The 18,814-nt window shown below is 47.9% G+C and overlaps 6 protein-coding genes across 6 annotated transcripts in view; 4 read left to right on the forward strand and 2 right to left on the reverse strand.

The window, feature by feature from the left end:
- The window catches only part of Pmar_PMAR006088 (hypothetical protein), a gene marked incomplete at both ends in the record, with an annotated part of 1,952 nt that extends 765 nt beyond the window's left edge, over positions 1–1,187 (reverse strand). Inside the window, 5 exons of the mRNA XM_002774460.1 lie at positions 1–291; positions 547–672; positions 723–850; positions 900–990; positions 1,038–1,187. Coding sequence (XP_002774506.1) covers positions 1–291; positions 547–672; positions 723–850; positions 900–990; positions 1,038–1,187 — 786 coding nt within the window. The remainder of the gene's footprint in view (positions 292–546; positions 673–722; positions 851–899; positions 991–1,037) is intronic.
- Positions 1,188–1,287: 100 nt separating this feature from the next.
- Pmar_PMAR006089 (hypothetical protein) lies at positions 1,288–2,373 on the reverse strand (the record flags this gene model as incomplete). Its single annotated transcript, XM_002774461.1, has 1 exon — positions 1,288–2,373. One exon carries the CDS (start codon positions 2,371–2,373, stop codon positions 1,288–1,290), a length of 1,086 nt encoding a protein of 361 aa, XP_002774507.1.
- A 497-nt stretch (positions 2,374–2,870) lies between these two features.
- Pmar_PMAR006090 (replication factor C subunit, putative) lies at positions 2,871–5,229 on the forward strand (the record flags this gene model as incomplete). Its single annotated transcript, XM_002774462.1, has 14 exons — positions 2,871–2,989; positions 3,031–3,102; positions 3,149–3,242; positions 3,294–3,410; positions 3,456–3,545; positions 3,600–3,675; positions 3,728–3,864; positions 3,912–4,016; positions 4,064–4,152; positions 4,216–4,286; positions 4,492–4,616; positions 4,666–4,839; positions 4,887–5,041; positions 5,090–5,229. The coding sequence occupies 14 exons, from the start codon at positions 2,871–2,873 to the stop codon at positions 5,208–5,210; spliced, it is 1,545 nt and encodes a 514-aa protein (XP_002774508.1). The 3' UTR covers positions 5,211–5,229.
- Positions 5,230–5,919: 690 nt separating this feature from the next.
- Positions 5,920–8,276, forward strand: Pmar_PMAR006091 (calcium/calmodulin-dependent 3',5'-cyclic nucleotide phosphodiesterase, putative; the record flags this gene model as incomplete). The annotated part of the gene is made up of 6 exons (XM_002774463.1): positions 5,920–6,023; positions 6,126–6,284; positions 6,339–6,990; positions 7,706–7,929; positions 8,086–8,233; positions 8,259–8,276. 6 exons carry the CDS (start codon positions 5,920–5,922, stop codon positions 8,274–8,276), a joined length of 1,305 nt encoding a protein of 434 aa, XP_002774509.1.
- Positions 8,277–9,533: 1,257 nt separating this feature from the next.
- On the forward strand, positions 9,534–16,316 carry Pmar_PMAR006092 (kif1, putative; the record flags this gene model as incomplete). Its single annotated transcript, XM_002774464.1, has 25 exons — positions 9,534–9,593; positions 9,769–9,895; positions 10,075–10,226; positions 10,683–10,753; positions 10,804–10,913; positions 10,963–11,048; positions 11,099–11,202; positions 11,481–11,560; positions 11,612–11,750; positions 12,249–12,369; positions 12,424–12,732; positions 12,993–13,136; positions 13,182–13,271; positions 13,315–13,383; positions 13,849–13,925; positions 13,974–14,097; positions 14,145–14,241; positions 14,468–14,549; positions 14,593–14,710; positions 14,861–15,073; positions 15,118–15,252; positions 15,472–15,528; positions 15,851–15,943; positions 15,997–16,158; positions 16,209–16,316. The coding sequence occupies 25 exons, from the start codon at positions 9,534–9,536 to the stop codon at positions 16,314–16,316; spliced, it is 2,928 nt and encodes a 975-aa protein (XP_002774510.1).
- Positions 16,317–17,643: 1,327 nt separating this feature from the next.
- Pmar_PMAR006093 (NAD-specific glutamate dehydrogenase, putative) overlaps positions 17,644–18,814 on the forward strand; it is a gene marked incomplete at both ends in the record, with an annotated part of 3,412 nt that continues 2,241 nt past the window's right edge. Inside the window, one exon of the mRNA XM_002774465.1 lies at positions 17,644–18,759. Coding sequence (XP_002774511.1) covers positions 17,644–18,759 — 1,116 coding nt within the window. The remainder of the gene's footprint in view (positions 18,760–18,814) is intronic.

Here is an 18,814-nt window from a genome sequence, read left to right on the forward strand (position 1 = left end):
CCAGTAGGGTTGTGGGGCGTATTGAGAACGATGCTGAGTAGTTCGAGACACTACTGCTGGTGGTGAGGAGTAGGGGTACCTTACATCTAACGCCGCCCTCTCGCAGCCTGGCCTCAAGCATATCCCAATCCACATACCACTTGTCGTCCTCACCTTCATAGAGCCTAAAATGATGGTAGAGGAAGGAATGGAGGGGGAAGTAGGAGGAGGCCACCTGCAGTATTTAGTATGTAGATAGTAGACGGCGGCCTGGTTGGGGTAGATCTCGTGGAAGGGCTCGAAAATAAGTATCTACACGATATGGCTGTCCAACCTCTGTAGTAACAGTAGTACTAGTAGTACTAGTAGTAATAGTAGTAATAGTAGTACTAGTAGTACTAGTAGTAGTAATAATAATATGGTCTAGTTCAGTAGCATGGCATCTACTGTGTACAAAGTATGGCAGTATTTCTCCTACGCTCTCTTTAGCGGCCACTCAGCACCACCACAACAGCACCCCGAGTCCGTGCGGCCCTCCCCCCCCCCTATAGTAGTACTAATACCTACCGATTCGCCCGGTTTGCATATAGCCCTAAGAGTGCAAGCCATTGACTCGGTAGCCCCAAGACACACGGTGAGCTCCTCCTCAGGGTCCACGTCGAAATTGTAAAAGTGATGGTAGTACTTAGCAATCTGAATACAACAGTATAGGGCCTCTACCCAAAGGCCCCTCCCTCCCTTACCGATTGCCTAAGGTCAGTCCTGCCATAAGGGATAGCATACTGGTTTAGTTCATCGTTGCCCGACATGGAGCCCTCCACTGCTGAGAGCAAGGAGCTCAGCGTAGTACTACCAGCCTTGACCAGGGGCTCTGAACATGCTGTAATATTCACAAGGCAGAGCTGAAGTCCACATCTCACCAACATCCAGAGACTTCAAGGATTGAGCATTATCGGAGTTACCACCGATAACAGCTCGTACGACTTGGTCTTTGACCGCAAAATCGGGAGACTACGAAACACCACCGAGTGAAACACATGTGCACTTTAAGGACTTACCTCGTTGGGAAAGCCCTGGGCCAAATTGACAGCACCGTGTTGAAGAGCCATTCTGGTCATACGCCTTATCTGGCTCTCTGTGGGTTGGACCTCTGGCAGAGTGGGAGCCCCGTCCTTACCGTTGATGAAAGAGGGAGTGCTGGTAGTCATAGTAGAAAACAGATTTGTGCTTTAGTCACTAGAAGTACGCAAAAACAGGAGGGAGTGGTAGGGGGACAACAGCATTGTGTGCGTGCATCATTGACATGTTTCAAGCCTTGAGCAAGTGAATGAACTCTCTGGTGGCAATGAGTCGGCAGCAGGCCACAATACTCCTACTAGGCCAATCAATGAGGAAGAAGTCGCTCATCCGACCCTCGGTAAAGGCCAGTCTTCGTATGGCCATCTTTACCAGTATACTACTGTACAGATTCACTGTTAGCATCACGACACGTGAAAGGCCTTGACGACAGCTGTGTTGCATTATGCTAACGTCCTTCTTATCCCAATAGTCCAATACGAAGTCGGCCTCACAAGGGCCCTTAGCGGGCACTGGGATGGGGGAGTTAGCGGGAACTACACATATCTTCAACCGTGACTTCAAGGCATCCTCGCATGATTGAGGAGTAGCAAACAGTCCTTCCCAGTCGCCTCTATTTACGTGATCAGGAAGGATCTCATTCAAAGTGGTGACAGTTTTGTCGCCTATTTTAAGGCTGAAAACAACGTACCGTTTTGCATGGTCTACTCGCCCCTTCTCACAGTAGTCTGTGAGCCAATCGTACTGTGCCGGATGGTCGCAGGTTCGATTCCCGGCAAAGGAAGGTACTAACTTCACTTCGATAAGCTTGCTCATTATATGAACGTCACCGTCATGGTAGAGGTCCTTTTTGATCTTGGCACAGCAAGGATTACCATCGGACCACCAGTACTCCTCAGGATGGGACCTCACGTCGACCCATGAGGGCACTCGAGGGCGATACCCAAAAGTGCTCTTCTTCGTAAAATGGCTAAGTCGAAATACATTGGCAATCCTCATCAGGCCAGAAACCGTCTCTTTCGGTAGACCATCACCAGTGCTGACTGAACCCTCAGAAGAGGCTATGCGTTTACTTCGCCGAGGGAGATCGGCCTTGCCACCGTCACAGCTCTTTGAGGGTGCCTTTGTAACGCTGTGGTCATTGGTATGGTTGGAGGCTCGTTCGCCGAGAAGAGAATCCGGATAAATTTCCGCCCGAACGGTATGTACTTCAACGTTCTCAGCCACCTCACTAAGAGTGTCTACTATAATATCATTGTCCCTAGAAGAGTCCCCTTGGCAGACCTGAGGCCGCGTACAGTTCGATAGTAACAGCATCGATGAGAAAACAAAGGTGGACTAGAAGGGAAAATGACGTTTCAGAACGCTCAGCATGTTGGGGCTTAGATGGGACCCTCAACACAAATGGGAACCCCCTTAGATCCGGGACGGAGAGATCAACTGAAATTTCGGATCCTAGAGCACTCGTAGGGACAGGGACATCGCTCCACGGCGGAAATTTCTTTTTCCAGCTCGCAGACCCGGGTTCGATCCCTGGCTGGTGCATTTTTGTTTTTCTGATTAAATAATGAGAGCTCAACATGGAAAAATTCCAACGCACGATGGAGGGTCTTCTCTTGTAGAATAGAAATTTTTAACGTAGATAACTTCGGGGTAAAAATATCTCAGAAATCACATTTTGATTTTGTCGATACGGACTGCCACACTCCAGACCAATACGGTCGATATTAGCATCACCATGTGGTTTGGAAAACATCACCGTTGTTATCGTACTATACCCCAGCCCATCAGAGTTTCCACTTGTACTAGGAGTCATGGCCTCCAGTGCCTCTACAACTACAGCTGCTGGAGTAGGTCTGCCTTGGGTGGAGAAGTACCGCCCAATTTCACTCTCCGATGTGGTTGGCAACGAGCCTGCAATGCAAAGACTACGGTAAGTGCTGTTACTTATACTGAGGGCTACAGTATCTTCAGGGCCATGGCTGAGGACCGGCACATGCCCAACCTACTCCTCTCGGGGCCTCCTGGTTGTGGGAAGACCACCAGGTGAGATCTCATTACGGGTGTGGTCAATTAGCCCCATGCCTCTTAGTGTGATGTGCTTAGCAAGGGCCCTGCTGGGAGAGGACCTAGTCAAGACCGCGGTACTAGAGCTCAATGCCTCTGATGATAGGGGTATCGATGTGGTAGTGATGAAGAAGGAATGGTATCAAAAATATCACACAGTTATGTTGTAGGTTCGCAACAGAATCAAGACGTTTGCTCAACAGAAGATATCTCTGCCAGCTGGGGGGTGTCAGCAGAAAATTGTCATCCTGGATGAGGCCGATTCGATGACCGAAGCCGCTCAGCAGGTCCTCAGCTGACCCAGTCTCTCGAGATGAATCGGGTGGTGTCAGGCTATGCGGCGGACGATGGAGATACATTCGGCCACCACAAGGTTCGCCTTGGCCTGCAATCAAAGCACCAAGATTATAGAGCCCATACAAGTAGGCAAGGGGCTGCTGCTGCAGCTGTTGTTGGTCATCCTCTACTGTCGTTAGTCCCGATGTGCTATTGTGAGGTTTAGTCGTCTGAAGGACTCGGACATTGAAGCCCAGGTGAAAAAGGTGGCAGATAGTAATGCCTAGGGGGGATGGACTTCTAATGGCGACAAGGCGTGTTGGTTCAGTGGAAGGGGTACAGCTACGAGGTGACGGTTTGGAGGCCCTCATTTTCACGGCAGAGGGGGATATGCGCGCGGCATTGAACAATCTTCAGTCTACTGCGACTGGCTTTGGTGTCGTCACTAGAGAGAACGTGTTTAAGGTGACCTGTGGTGGTAGTAGAGGAGTTAGTGTTGGCGATTATGACAGGTTTGTGATCAACCACAACCAGGCGAGCTTAAACAGGCGACGCTGGACTGTGTGAATAACGATTGGTGTAGTGCCTTTGATAGGCTCGACAAGATTACTGCACAGGTGGGGTAGCCGTTATGTCATCACCGTCGGCTTGATGGCTACTGCAGGGGTATAGCATTGGAGACATTGTTGGTACCTTGGAGAGGGTCATACGAAATCTGCCACCGGAAGAGCTCAACGAGGCTATCAAAATCGAGTGATGCTTTGCTGGGCGGCGGTATAGAGAACGATTATTATGGCTAGTGTTGTGACCCGTTAGGTTTCTGCAAGCAATTGCAATGTGTAGACTACGTATGAGCGAAGGGCTGCAATCACGTGTGCAATTATCAGGTAGGGACCTTTGAAGTCGTGTCGTGGACGGTCACCGGCTCAGGACTAGTCGCAGCGATGTGCGCGGCATCGGATGATCTGCACCAGAGGCAACAAAGGGGAGCATGAGGACTCCTTCGAGTGTAATGAAATGCAACTTTTTCCAAGATTTGGTAGAGCTCGATTTTTGTGTTGTGGATGACTGTTGTTGGTATGGCTGTAATAGTTTACGTTTACATGCCAGTGTTGAATGCTTTGGACACGCCTTTAGAGAAAAGTGAGGAGCCTCTGGAGAGGGAGGTGATCGATGCTGAGCTGCAGAGGTTGTTGGAGGCGAAGCCTGCCCAGATGGTGGGTGTTGCTCGGTCGTTCACGAAGTGGATTTTTGGTTTTTTATCAGTCCTATGATGAGTATTTGAAGTGGTACGTGGCAGTGAAAAACATCCAACGCTTTTACCGATCGCCCGTAATAGAGCCTCTTATGTTCATCGAAGGATTCACTGAAGAAGACCTTGAGAAGGCGGTCGGAGGCAGTACACGGCAACAAGGGGTGACACGCGAGTTGGATAATAAAGTAGTCGTCAGAAGTAGCTTTGTTCGAGTTTGGATACTCCTGTTTAGAAACTGCCAACAACGTCAACTTCATGGTCTTCATCTGCCATGGCCACTACAAGTGGATGGTCATCGTCTACTGTTCCCAAGCAGAACCCGCCCTCGACGGCTTGGTCATCATCTACTGCAGTGACATCGACATGGTCATCTGCGGCGGCAACTCAGTGGGATACGCTCGGTGTTGGCCTTTGGAGTTGCCTCCTGTTTGTTAGGTCTTCGTCTTCCACGAATGGATGGTCCTCAGTTTCGTCGTCGAGTGCTGATAATAGTAGTCGCACTGGTGGTGTGTGGTCGTCCTCGTCGTTCCAGGGTGGCTGGTCCAGCAAAAGATGATGATATTATTCGCGCGATCAACGTATTGTGTTGTGTTGCACTCCACCAGTTGGGGAAGGGGTAAAGCTGAATGTTGAACAAGATGTAATTAATTCTGCACGCATGCGCATGCATCCTCCAATCTTCGTTCGGGTGTAGTCCGAGACACATTATTAGAAGCTGAGAGGTTGTTTAAAAAGGTTAGCTTGAGGCAATAGTGCTGATACGCACGGCCTGGTGTTGGTTCAGTCCAGCCCTGTGTGCGTAACTGTCCTTGCTCACACAATCAAGTTGAGTAGTTGTAATACTGTGGTCACTATAAGTGACCACGATCGATATTGGTGATATTACAATTCAAAGCTTACGTCTCGGTCAAAGGTCGTAAGGTCAGAACAGCACCACGAATGCAATGAACCTAGTTCGTAGAAGCATAACGTACGGAACGTGATGTGGTGTCACGTTCTCGGGCGAGCGAAATGTCCAGATCCGATGTAAAACTGTCTACTTTATATTGGGTTGAGAAATGTCAAGCGGTCACAGAAGAGCCAAAGACACAAGTGAACCTAGGGTCAGTTTCAAAGGTCTACAGGTTTCTGGTCAAGCCACTTGAGGCTTGGACTTTGCTCTGATCATGAATAGTAGGCAGAGACGTTTTTGCTCGTCAAGTGTTGTGCCCGAATGGAGTCGTTGTGGCGGTGTTGCTAGTGTCGCATTTCCGACCTCCTCACGCATGCCTTTCTCATGCCTCGGCAATTTTATGAAGGTTACTTGCGAAGTTTTCAAGACTAAACGTCTTAGCTCAGTTTCTTCGATATCGACGCAAGATTCAGATGGGTAGGTATCTTAGGTTCAAGCATGCAAGATACGGAATAGGCCCACATGAATACCATTCTCCGCCTAATCCATCGAGCTCGGTGTAATTTTTTAGCTTTTTAGTTACTCGTCGTGGGAGGCTGTTGAGCTCGAGAAGGCAGTGACTGATTTCAACTGGGACATCTTCGACTTCGTCGATGGCTTGCGGGATCCAACCGACGTATTGAAAACGGTGGGGATATTCTTATTCAAACGGGCCGCGAAGGATCTGCAGCTCGACTGGTGAGTTTCCGACTTGTCTTCTGCACGCATGCACATGGATGTATTGTATCGCAGGTATCCCCGAGCTATGAAGTGGCTGAGACTAGTCCAAGACGCTTACCAAGATGTGCCCTTCCATAATGTTGTACATGCTGCCGATATTGCGATCGCTCTGCATCATCTACTTGAAGTTTTCGAGCGATCATTCAACTTGAATGCATTGGACCTCATCGCCTGTTACTGTGCCGCACTGGCGCATGATGTTTATCACCCGGGTTATTCCAATCGGTATGTGCTCGCTTTTTGGGGTATTAAAGACTCTTCTGATACGCATCCTCTGGAGACAATACACGCTCGAGAGGCGGTCCGAATGCTGCGAGAAACGGGCATGGCTGAGCTCCTAGGTGGTCGTCGTGTAGATCTTATTCATCGTATGATCATCGCTACTGATATGCAGCAACACAATATGTGGGTAGAAAAGGCGAAATGCCTGGACTCCCTATCAAAAGACGATCGTCTGTGTGTTATGCTGCATGCAGCTGATATATCTAATCCTGCCAGGAGTCGATCAGTGATGCAGAAATGGTCGATACGATGCATGAGGGAGTTTTGGAATGAACGGGATCTGTTTCTGGCCAAGGGCGTTGATCCGCCTTCTACTCTGCCTCCTCGGGCGACTTCAAACGTGTCGTTGGCATCTGCTCAAATTGGCTTTAGTAAGTTCTTTGTGAGGCCACTACTAGTTGCCATGTTGGACTCGAAGTCTTGGGATTGGATTCAAAATATAGATGATAATATTCGCACAAGGGAAAGTGTTATAGAAGCCTATTGCTGTGAATAAATCGTGTATTGCTCGCTACGGCGATGTTGATCATGATTATCAGTTGCCTTTTAGTTTGATGAATATTCGGTTTTTTCTCTCGCTCTCACATGAGCCTGTTTGAATAGCATGGTGTTATTTCTTAATCGATGTTATTCTCTCCAAGCTGTCTATCTGTCAATGGATCATTAATAGAGCGCACGTAGTAATAGTAGTAGTATCACCCCTTTGCTGTTCACATCATCATCATCATCCTACTAAGTTATTTGAAGTCTTCCATCACCACGTTTGTGTACTACTACTACTCGGTCATTGATCCATTCGTGAGGGCGTCCTCCTACAAGAGGGGTGTTTTATTATCGCTCTTTTCGGATACGCCCTCTGTAGTCGTTGTTGTTATAGATCCTGCTACTATTGCTGATGCTACTACTGTTGACCAAGTTATGGTAGAGCTGACCATCGTTCACATGTTTGTAATTGTCATTAGATTCTCGGTTGTGTTGGGGGGGGGGGGGGGGAGTTATCTGTCTCCAGGGATATTGTTCTCAGCCAACAGACGTATATAAAAAGTAGTAATAGTGAATGCCTTACCCTAAGGTGAAGGAGTTGTGTAGTATATCAGGGTAGTACAGGGGGGAGCACTACTAATCTTGGATTTGGTAATCTCAGGCCATCGTTGGAGCCTAGTTCCCTGCCGAAGTTGTCAACATTTATATCACCAAATTTCGACATATTTGATTACGCGGCGTCGCACTACCAGAATAGATTCGATATTCTTCCTGTTGTGGCGATGGTAATTTTTGACGATGTTCTCGAGACTATGGAGTTGGTGGAGGAGAAAAAGAGGTGGGGGGATGGTACGGGAGGTGGATTCATAAAATCTGAGGAATATTTTATTTACCGTAATTTTGGATAATTTCTAGTGGCTATGCTCTATGTATTTTCATAACATACATGTGTATGTTTATCGATTCTTCGTTGAGTATGAATGGTTTCTGTTAGGAAGTTGCGCATCGCACTGGCAGAGTATTCTAAAGCGGTGACGTGGGAGTATAATGCTGCTCCTTTTCACAACCCTATCCATGCTGCTGATGTCACTCTTGCCTTATACGTATTGATGCGGGATAAGGAGCCTCGCATAGAGCCCTTGGTAGCAATAATGTGCTACTGTGCAGCGCTTGGGCATGATGTGAATCACCCGGGTTACTCTAATTGGTATGCAATCTTCAACGGTGAGGGGGATGATCATGATACGCATCCTCTGGAGACAATGCATGCTCGAGAGACGATTCGGTTATTGGAAGAGTCTGGCGTGGCGGAATTCTTTGGGAAGGAGGACCTCGAGCTGATCGAGAAATTGATATTAGGAACGGATATGCAAGTGCATAATATGTGGATAGAAAAAGCAAGGGAGTATGAGGAGTGTTCTTTAGAGGATCGTCTTTCGATACTCCTCCATGTTGCTGATTTGTGTAATCCTTCGCGAACGCGAACAGCCATGGTTAGATGGTCAGCGGTTATATTGGAGGAGTTTGGCCACGAAAGAGATCTGTTCTTTGCAGCGGGGAAGCAACCGCCCTCGTCGATTCCACCTAGAGCGGATTCGACCAAGGCGTTCCTGGCGACTCAATTGGGCTTCTTTAGAAAAATGATAGAGCCTCTGTACAAGAGCTTTGGACCTTGTGGGTTGACGACGGGTTTAAGTGAGAATACTAGGTCTAGATGGCAAGGCTTGGCGTTATATGAGGCGGAGGAGTTAAATCGGAAAGATATTTGTGTTGGAGAGATGGGAAGGTTGCAAGCGTCGCCAAGGGGTGGGGTGGTGGTGGCTGAGGGTATCGCTGAGGAATACATCTCCGTCCTTCCCCCCCGATCTATGTTTACTTCTATAAGACTAGATAACAGCTCTAGGAGGCACTCAGCGCCGATGTGAGTTTACTTGCTGAGTGCCTTTGTGGATTGGAGTCTCACCACTCTAGTGAAAAACATATTTCACGACTACTGCAAGGCACGAATATCGCGTAAATCACCGAGTTTTACGCCACTCCACATAAAACGGATGAAACTTGATCATTCTGTCGATTAAATGGTAGCATTTGTAATATAATTCACTCTCTTCTTTGTGTGAGAGCACCACTGTTTTCGCGGTGGTTTTTATGATTCCATCGTGGTGCGTGGTCATCACTATTTTTGCAACACTTTTTCTACAGAGGGTATAGAAAGGCCTTATGGCACTTCTCAATCACTTGAAGATTTTTTTCCAATAGTTTCCTTTCCTCGAATGCTGTTTGTATTGTTACTACTAGGGGGTAGAGGCATAAGAAAATGAAGCGGTTGTTCCTGGAAACATGAAACGCCCTAGTTCGGCTACTACTACTTCCCCGAAGAGCGCTGTCGGGGTTGCAGACAATATAAGAGTGGCAATTCGATTGCGGAGCCACCCGCATACTATGGGGGAGGAGAAGAGGCCCATGGTCGAAATACTCAATGCTACGGATGTCCGAGTTACGGTAATGAGCGATCCTACTGTTCGCGAGTGTGGCATCACTCAATTCTTTGCATTTTCGAGCGCTGGATTTCCAGAAATTTTTCTTTTTCTTGAGAATGAACTCGAATTTGAATTTTAAGTTTCTCTCCATAAATTCGACGAAATTTTTCGAATTTTTGTCGTCCTCTCCTGCTCAGATGCAACGCGGAGGAGAGCGGCACTTCAGCTACGACTTTGCGTTCGACAGCTCCGACCGTTCCAAGCGGAAATACGCAACACAGGAAGCAGTGTATGAGAAAGTTGGTCACACCATTCTGGATAACTGTAATGAGCTCGGGAGGCGTCCCTTACTGGGCACCTCGGGAATATCAACTCAACACGGAAGATGTCTGTATTATGTAGGAGAATAGGAAAAAGTACTCTAGGGTGTTTTAGCAGAAAATTCACAGCTTAGCTCAGTAGTGGGACAGCCAATTGTGTTAATTACTGCACCTCCACTGAAGGTATGAAAGGCTTCAACGGTTGCCTTTTTGCGTATGGCCAGACTGGTTCTGGCAAGTCTTATACGATGGCGGGTTGTGATAAAGAGGAGGGCATCATACCCAGGATAAACAGGGCTATATTCAGCGCGGAGGCTTCAGCTAGGCTACAGCAGGTGAGAGTGAGTGGAAGAAAATATGCACATGATGAACTACATGTGTTGGTGAGGACATGGAAAAATTGTGAGGAAATTTCGGGAAAATTCTTGGTGGTTTTTGCACATTTCTGCCGGAATTCATGTGCAAATTTCAATTATTAGTGAGAAAATTTCCGAGGCAAGCTGACATACCGGGTGTCCTCGAGAAAAATGTGCTTTTTTGAACGGTTTCGTGCAAGTTGAATTTTCAAGAAGTGAAATAACAGCAAAGTGCGACCTGTGCTATTATGAGTGATTTTTGGAAAAGCGTAAAATTTGGATTTTTCGCGAACCTCAGCGAGCTTTTGAACGCCTCCAAAAACCACCTGAAAGCCCTTCGCAAGCGCCTCCGAATGGTATCAGAAATTCCTGAATATTCAACTCGCATTTTTCTGGGGATATTCTGTATACCCCAACACTGTTGAGGACTTCCAGATACGTGTGTGGGTGTCCTATCTTGAGATCTACAATGAGCACCTTCACGATCTTCTCGCCGATTCTTCCGAGTGAGTTTGATTATAATTGCCGACTATAGTTGATAATGTGGAGTTTTCAGAGGTGGCAAGGATCTCGCGGTGATGGAACATCCCTCTTTGGGGGTGTATGTGAAAGCCGCTACAGAAGTGGTAGTCCGATCGGAGGAGGATATTGAGCACATGTTAGAGTGTAGTCATTGTTGTGAGTGATGCCGCGGTAGTAGAGGGTCTTCGTGCAGATGGGTTGAAGCGGAGGGCTGAAGGAGCGACGAATATGAATGCTCATTCGTCGAGGAGCCACGCGGTATTCAGGATTAGAGTAGAAGTGAGTTGGTGTATCAGAGTGTGTGTGGATGTTCTCTGCCATCGGATCAGTGTAAACACCGCGGAGGGCCTACAGTGAGCTCAAGAGTGAATCTCATCGACTTGGCTGGTAGCGAGCGTCAGGCGAAGACGGGCACTTCGGGATTGCGACTCAAGTAACAGGGTAGTATAGCTGCTGTTGTTGACGACTAAAGGCATTCTCCTGAACTTGTTGATATATCGGATATATTTTCAATTCTCTTGATTGTCCATTGATAAGTGAAATGCTGAGGTAAATTTAATTTTTCGATAAAAAATTATTTTGATCTGGTGGTACTAAAGCTGGTAAGGTGAGTACTAGGCAATGAAGGAAGATGACATTCGAAGCATACGAATAGCAGGAGGGCTACAGCACTTGCGGGCACCACTCTTGATCGCTGTTATCCTGGCTCAGGGAGGCTGGAGCGATAAACCAGAGCTTGAGTGCTCTGGGTATGGTCATTAAGCAGTTGTCGGATGGGCAGAGTAAACGCAGTGGTAACTGGCGGCCGAAATAGGGATGGAGAAAGACTTCGTGTTTTGCAGAGTCGGCGGGCATGTCGTCGTCCTCCTCCTCATCGGCGACGTGGATTCCCTTCCGCTCCTCTAAGCTTACGTTCCTATTGAAGGACTCTCTTGTGGGCAACTCGAAGACCTTCATGATAGCGTGCATCAGTCCAGCAAGGTGAGGAGGAGTTATGGCTGTCAGTGTTGGAGTAGGAATATATGATTGCTTTCCTCAGCTGAGCTCAGGAGTTTCCTTACTAATTATAGGAGTTTATATACAAATTTGGGTAGGAGTGTTCAGAGATGAACACATATTTTCTCAAGATTTCATCAGAATTTTCATTTTTCTCACCGACCATGCGCGTATTTTCTCACTGGACGATCAGTTGGAGCTCATCAATCCATACCGGTGAAGGTATTATCACTTCTATATGGAGTTGGGTCTTTGCACAGCACTTCACATGTATTTCGGCGAGCGTTTTGACATTGTTAGCGAGGTCTGCTGCCCAACATTGCTGTTTTCAAGAATCGCAGTGCAATATCGCACAAGCTTTGTCCCCTCAAACCTTCCTAGCTGTATACGTTTTGCTTCTCCATCTTTTCCCAGAGGATTATTTACCTCTGGTCGAGCTATATAATAGTGCCACAGCAGTTTAGTATCACAGTGTTGTCTTAGCTCGGAAGCAGAAGAAACTTTATCAACGCTTCGCTTCGCCTCTTCTGTGAAGAAAATAAAAACAGTGGCCAAGGTTAATGTAGATCACAAGGACCAGCAGATCAGCAGTCTTCAGAATGAGGTGGATGATGAATACACAGTTGAGGCGCTTCACCAGCAGCAGGCTTGGTTTTAGATATCTGCCCTTCGCAGTCAACTCCAGTCTCAAAGCTTGAGTCGGAGTAGCTCTCAGATCGACATGCTTAGCATCGAGCTGGATGAGCGACAGCGTTTGGTGGAGGAGCTGAAGAAATCTTATGACACGCAGTTGGCGGCCTCCCAGGAGATTTTGAGGCTTAGGGAGGAAGCACTGGATGATATGGGACTGTCGTCGAAAGAGATCAATACGGCTTTCGGAGTGGCGCACGATACGCCGTATATGCTGAACATTTCTGAAGACCCTATGCTATCGGGGTGCCTATTATACTACTTGAAAACTAACGAGGTGAGCTGCTGTGCTCCTTCGTGGAGGGCTAGAAGTGAGTGCTAGGATACTACTATTGGGTCGGCGGACAGCAGCAACATCGTCCTACATGGCCTGGCGATACCGCAGCAGTTATGCATCATATCTAACATCAACGACAAAGTGTTGAAATTGTCGGTACCGGCAAGTGCTCTTGAGGCTGGAGGAAGGCTCATCATTAACGGCAAGGTATCATGTGGTGTAGAGAAGCGTTTCCCTGTTTGTGTATGCGTCTGTGTCAGGCTGTAGGAGTCGGTGATCCTCCACATGATTTGAAGCACCTCGATAGAGTTGTCTTTGGTCGAGCTCATATGATGCGTATAATGATACCTAAGCTGGCTGATACGACAGTCCAACAGGTTGGCTCTTCGAGACGTCGATCGTCGGTGAGTATTACAGCTTGTGTCGGACTTAGCAGTGGGTCTGTGTAGCTCATGCGGCCGCCAGTGGTGGAGGAGAAGGAGCATGAGGAGTATGCAGCTGACTTGGCCACCTTCGATGAGTCCAGCGAGGCCTATCAGGTGGTCTCTAACACTGGTCTGTGGTCGTCGTATCTTAGCTCAGGAGCTTCGTCACTACATCGAGGAGCTGAGGTTGAAGCTCTCGTCGGAGAAACTGGACAAGTTCCTTCAGGTGAGCTTGTTTGTACAGATGGGCGAAGTCGCGGACTGTTGTTAGGAGCAGTGTTGGAATATACGTTCGCTTTCTTCAGCCACGTTCGGGAGTTTGCTCAGTCATTTTCATACAAATTTGGGTGGAGTTGTAGAGAAATGAATAAGAATTTCCTCAGAATTTTCACAAAGCCACTCACACGTGCAGTTGACCATGTGCATATTTCCTCCCACACAGGCTGCGAGTGGTGCGACGACGCTTACAGCGCAGGTTGATAATCATTGAATATAAACATTACATCATATATAAGTTATATTTCATTTATTATTATTTTCATATTTTCTCGATTTAATATTGCGGAATATTTGATAATATTGTTTAATAATTTCATAGCATAAACTTTGAAGTACGTAAACCATGAAAAACCTCAACGCTGCCCGTACATATGAGGCTGTGTCCACGAGTGACGTCTCGTCTTGTTGATAGGTTTTAAAGGCAGCTTGCCCCTTGATCGACGAGGCCAACGACCTCTCTACAGAACTACGACCAAATCGACACTTCAAGTAGTGACATTGATGACAAAATGGGGTGCTTGGTGATTTCCTTGCTAGATTCGAGGCGGAGTTGATCTGGGATGTGTTCAACTCTGAAGGGGAAGATTTGATAGTTATACGATTGATGGAATACACGAAGGCTCCAGAGGAAGGCGGGGCTGATGAAAAGTTCCGCTCGAAGGTACGTCCTCACTTCCAGTGTGGTGGGGTGTAGGCGTAGTGATGCAGGTTTTGTATTACTGGGGTTTGAATAAGTTCATAGGGCGCCTTGAGCTCATGAGAGATCTTTATCATCAAGTCAGCATGGGGTACTTGAAAAAAGAAGGTGAGTCGTCTTTGGGGGGAAGGGTGTCGTTCGAAATAAGGGAGTTTCACTAGTTTTACGTGAAGTGGCGTAATACTGCATGTGAAATATACGGCGTATATGTTTTCGCGACCGATAACATAATTGTTTTCCGCGAAGTGAGATGTGAAATTTCTTGTCCACTAGTGTTTTTCGTGTCACCGGTGAAAGTCCGAGGAAAGGGTTCTTGGTACGTGTGTTGCCTCAGCGGTGCTGTCGGGAGAGTATTTCGAGACTAGTGAAGGAAAAGTACATGACCCATGGAGTGAGCCTAGTATTGCCGACATACAGTAGGGATAGTATCCACTGTTGCTATCGACTTGGACACTTTAGAGCCCAGCAGGAGTTTTCGAGTCGCCTCTCGCAGAAGCGAGATATCGATAAACTGCAGACAGCGATGGCTTCGGTCGTCAAAGCGGATGCTACGCAAACGGGGAGGAGGCAAACTCGGGTGAGGCGGAGCGATGAACTCGAACTTGTATGAGGCCCGTTGATCCAGAGGTCAGCCGCCCTGCAGTTTTCAATCGTCGTAGTGAAGTGTGAAGAATCGATTACTCCTTCCTCCTGTTGGGGTTCATATTGAACCGGCGTGTTCTCCTAGGTTCTGAGCAGTGTGACTGGTGACACCAAGCTCATACTGCAAGCTCCTGTATCGAGCAGTGTGGTTCCGTCGCCGAAGAGGAGACTGTCGGGTGGCTCTGAGTCACCGGGGAAGAAGCTTTCCTCGCCTAGTATCGTGGCGAAGGAGAGGCGAAGCGTAGCTGGTGGGACTGAAACTGTGCGGAAAGAAGACGTGAATGGGCTGATGCAAGCGGTAGGTTCTTTGATCGGCGTGCATAGTCATTGTTGGTATCCTAGCATTTCAATGAAGTGAAGAAGCTACTGGCGAACGCATTAGGGGAGATGAAGTCTAGGAAGGAGAGTGAGGCCTCTGTTGAGGAGTTCAGACGGAGGAATGAAGCTTTAGAGGAAGAGAATGGGAAACTCCTGCAGGTAACTTGTATCTGCCGACTGTCAACAGCTAGCCCAAGTGTGGGAAAATATGTGTTGGTGAAATTTGGGCAAGTGTTGGTAAAATCGTGTTGGTGTGGAGAAACTTCTACCTGAATTCGTGTGTAAACTCCCGAGCTCAACTGGAGGAAGGCGAACATATATCATCACTCTGGGAATCACTGTTTTTCGGCATTTCTCACTTGGTAACTCAATTTTCAGCAACTAGCAGAGCTGAAAGATTCCCAGAAGAATCAAGACGCCTTGCCGTCTCGTGCTGTGAGGACGCGGGTGCTGCCGAGTACCCCGTCAAGTCAGCCAGCAGTATTTACTCAATCAGCCCCACCTCTAACACCAATGTCACGTCCAGTCGCCTATACGAGAACACCTCTCAGTAGGTAGAGCTGTACGAGCATAAGCGTGTGCATCGCTGATAGGTCTGCCTTCGTCAGCAGTACCTCCACCTTTGAAGGCGCCTATTGCTCAATACAGTTTTGCTCACAAGTACCCTATTGGTGTCCAACCCGAACGCCTCAGCTCAGAAAGGGAGGTGAAGGACGGAAGAATACGTCGATGTTCCACATGTGTTGGAGTGTTGTAGGTGGCCGTGGTATCCTTTGGGCGTTTCCTTGATAGCCAGATGGGAGGTCCTTACACTGCATTTTCCACCTTTGATGTGCATGGGCGCAAACAGGTGAGTAGCTGAGATAACACGGGAGACCACGCTGATGCTGTTGGTATTGTCAGATTTCCCTGTCCGAGTTTGACTCTGGGCTCGCGACGTGGGCGTCGGCGTATCGAATCGCTGCTGGCCGAGATCGTTCACTACCGGCTACCACCTTTGGTTGTGAAACTGCCGTCTTGTTTGGCTACATCGACTGCCTCGAGAAGGGCGTCCTCACCATAGACGTACCTGGAGTCGTCGGGGATGCGACTCGACCTTCTGGTCTTTCCTTCAGGATTTCCTTTTCGCCAGTGCATGTGGCACCGCCCATGGCCGAGGCCTTCCTCTCCCGGAGAGCCCGATCAAGGTCTCGCGACTTGCGTCTTTGACAGTGAAGTTGTGATCATGCACCTGGCAAAGTGGTGTACCAATTCATGTCTGATGCATTCCGTCGTTCATCGCAATGTGCTCGCATTTGCGTTCAAGTAGTTGATGATTACACCAGCAGAATCCCTCGGTAAAACTGTGGAGCTAAGTCGAACATTATAGAGCGCAGGTGGTTCGGGTGAGCAAGGGCCGCCGAGCCATATCGATAGCCAATCGGAAACCTAGACTTCGACGATTGCGGTCTACAGGAGCTGGCTGATCTGCCCGTTGCTGAGCACATAGTAGATTCATTACGTCTCCTCCTGATCGACCTCCGGGTTAGGGAATTTCATTGATGGCATTAAGAATTCAGGTTCTAGATCTGACATAATTGATATATGTATGGGTCGCTACCATGAGAGTTGATTTCAAACAATGGCTAAGGCAGTGGAATTCGTACGTCGAGGCTCCCACCGGAGCGACGTGGATGAGGGATACTGCTTTTCGTGTAAGAATGCCTTGGACTCGGTAACGCGTCCTTGATTAAGGAACAGCTTTATCCTGGTTACCCTCCTAAAGTCCTTGCCGACCAACGATTTCCCTAATGTGAAATTCTCAGCGTGCTTACTTATCGACCTAAACTGAGGCGATTAGGTCTCCAGGCGCCTTTTAACCTTCTGCGGGCAATTTGTCTCGGCTGCGAATGATACCGTTCAGGAACGTTGTCCGAGTCGGTGAGTCACCGACGGTGAGCCAGTTGAGGTCAAACTCGTACCGTCTTTCTACGTCGAAGGTGTTGTTCGCGCCAATGGAAGAACAATCAAGTGCTTGTTATTCTGTCAATCATACGACAGTGCTTCATACTACACCAAGCTGTTGTATTATGCTGAGTTGGGCAAGAGGTGGAAAACAACCGTGGAAGTAACCTCAGCGAAATCTTCGAGAATTTATAGTTGAGAAGGATGTGCGGAAATTCCGCAGCGGAATCAGCCAACATGGGAAAACTTCTCCACTCGAATAGCCATCTGAGTACCGCTCTAACGACCCTACTTGTAATTGCGGAAACAAAACGGAATACTCGATAGAGCCACATGAATACTGTTCTCACAACCCTCTTTTATAGCTCAGGACGTCGAAGGGGACATCCTGTATTGTGCAACGTGGGCGGTACCCGAGCAGATAATCATCCGCAGCGGCGGGAAGCTAGAGGGCCTCGACGCTAGGCTTAAGTGAGTTCCTTAGCGGTATGATTGTGAGAAGGTGTGGTATCGCTTGACGTAGAATGTAGGGGGAATATGAGAATCTGGGAAATTGTCAATTCGGCTACTGTTTGGCGTAGTTTCTATTTTTATAAAATCACTAATATGGATTCATCGACGACAAGTGTTGTTTCTTCATTTCTTGAGGCTGCCTATGAGGGCGATATCAACCGCATGAAGGATCTATTGTCCAGCAACTCTGATCTGTCTGTTAATGTTCAAGACTATGATAAGAGGACTCCTCTTCATTTGGCTGCTGCTGGTGGTCATATGGATGCTATCATCTACCTGTTAGGTGAAGGAGCTCAGCTGAAGACTGATCGTTTCGGCATGCTTCCTATCCATGATGCCGTGGTGAACCAGCACAACGACATCAAGGAAGTGCTCAGTCAGCTCGACCTCAAGTGTGACGGTGGTGTGTGTTATCTCTCCCCTGAGAATGAGGAAGCTTTGAAGGAGCAGGTGAAGAACACTAACATCTCCCTGACCCCTGGGGATTTGGAAACTAAGATGACTCAGGTCTTCTCTATCATCATCAAGGAAGGTGTACTTGCTGCCGGCTCTCTTTGGCAAGAGATTGTTTACTACTTTGCTGAGCTCGGCCTTCACCCCAGCTACTTCAAGCACTTCACCAGTGCTCAGATTGCCAGGCACCTTCATTGCCTTATCGCTGCTAAGAAGGTTGCTGAGGCTACTCAGTCTGACTATATCCATTTCGAGATTGAGGATGCGGATTCGGCTTTCTATCTCACCACTATGGAGCCTGAGAAGGTCGCCATCACTGATGCCAAGGTTGCCGAGTACATCAACACTGCTCAGGATTGTGGGTTTTCTATCACCTTCCTCAAGTCTGAAAAGCCTCCCATGCCTGAAGGAAAGTTCCCTCTTGGCGTCTTTGTTGTTGGTAAACAACAGTTTGACTCCAGTGTCAAGTTCGAGGACATGATGGATGAGACCGATCTCCAGCTTGTGGCTACCCCTCGATTCCTTCAGGAGAGATCTGTTGAAGTACAGAAGCTTTACCAGACTCTCATTGACGAGACCATGGCTACTCGCAACACTGTTGTTAAGGTGTTCGATGCTCCTGCTAACTTGGCTCAGAAGTCCGGCGCCCAAGTGTTGCAGCTTGCTGCCTTCGATGTGGATCGTAAGGGAAGTGCTTACATCTCTGAGATCAACGAATGCTTCCGTTCCCATAATGTCGAGCCTAAGAGGTTCTATGTAGATTCCTTCGCCAATGGCGTTGTCACCTACACCTGTTTCTTCGACCCTACTT

This window comes from Perkinsus marinus (genome assembly GCF_000006405.1).
Source record: "Perkinsus marinus ATCC 50983 genomic scaffold scf_1104296958234, whole genome shotgun sequence".
In the NCBI taxonomy this organism is placed as follows: Eukaryota; Perkinsozoa; order Perkinsida; family Perkinsidae; genus Perkinsus; species Perkinsus marinus.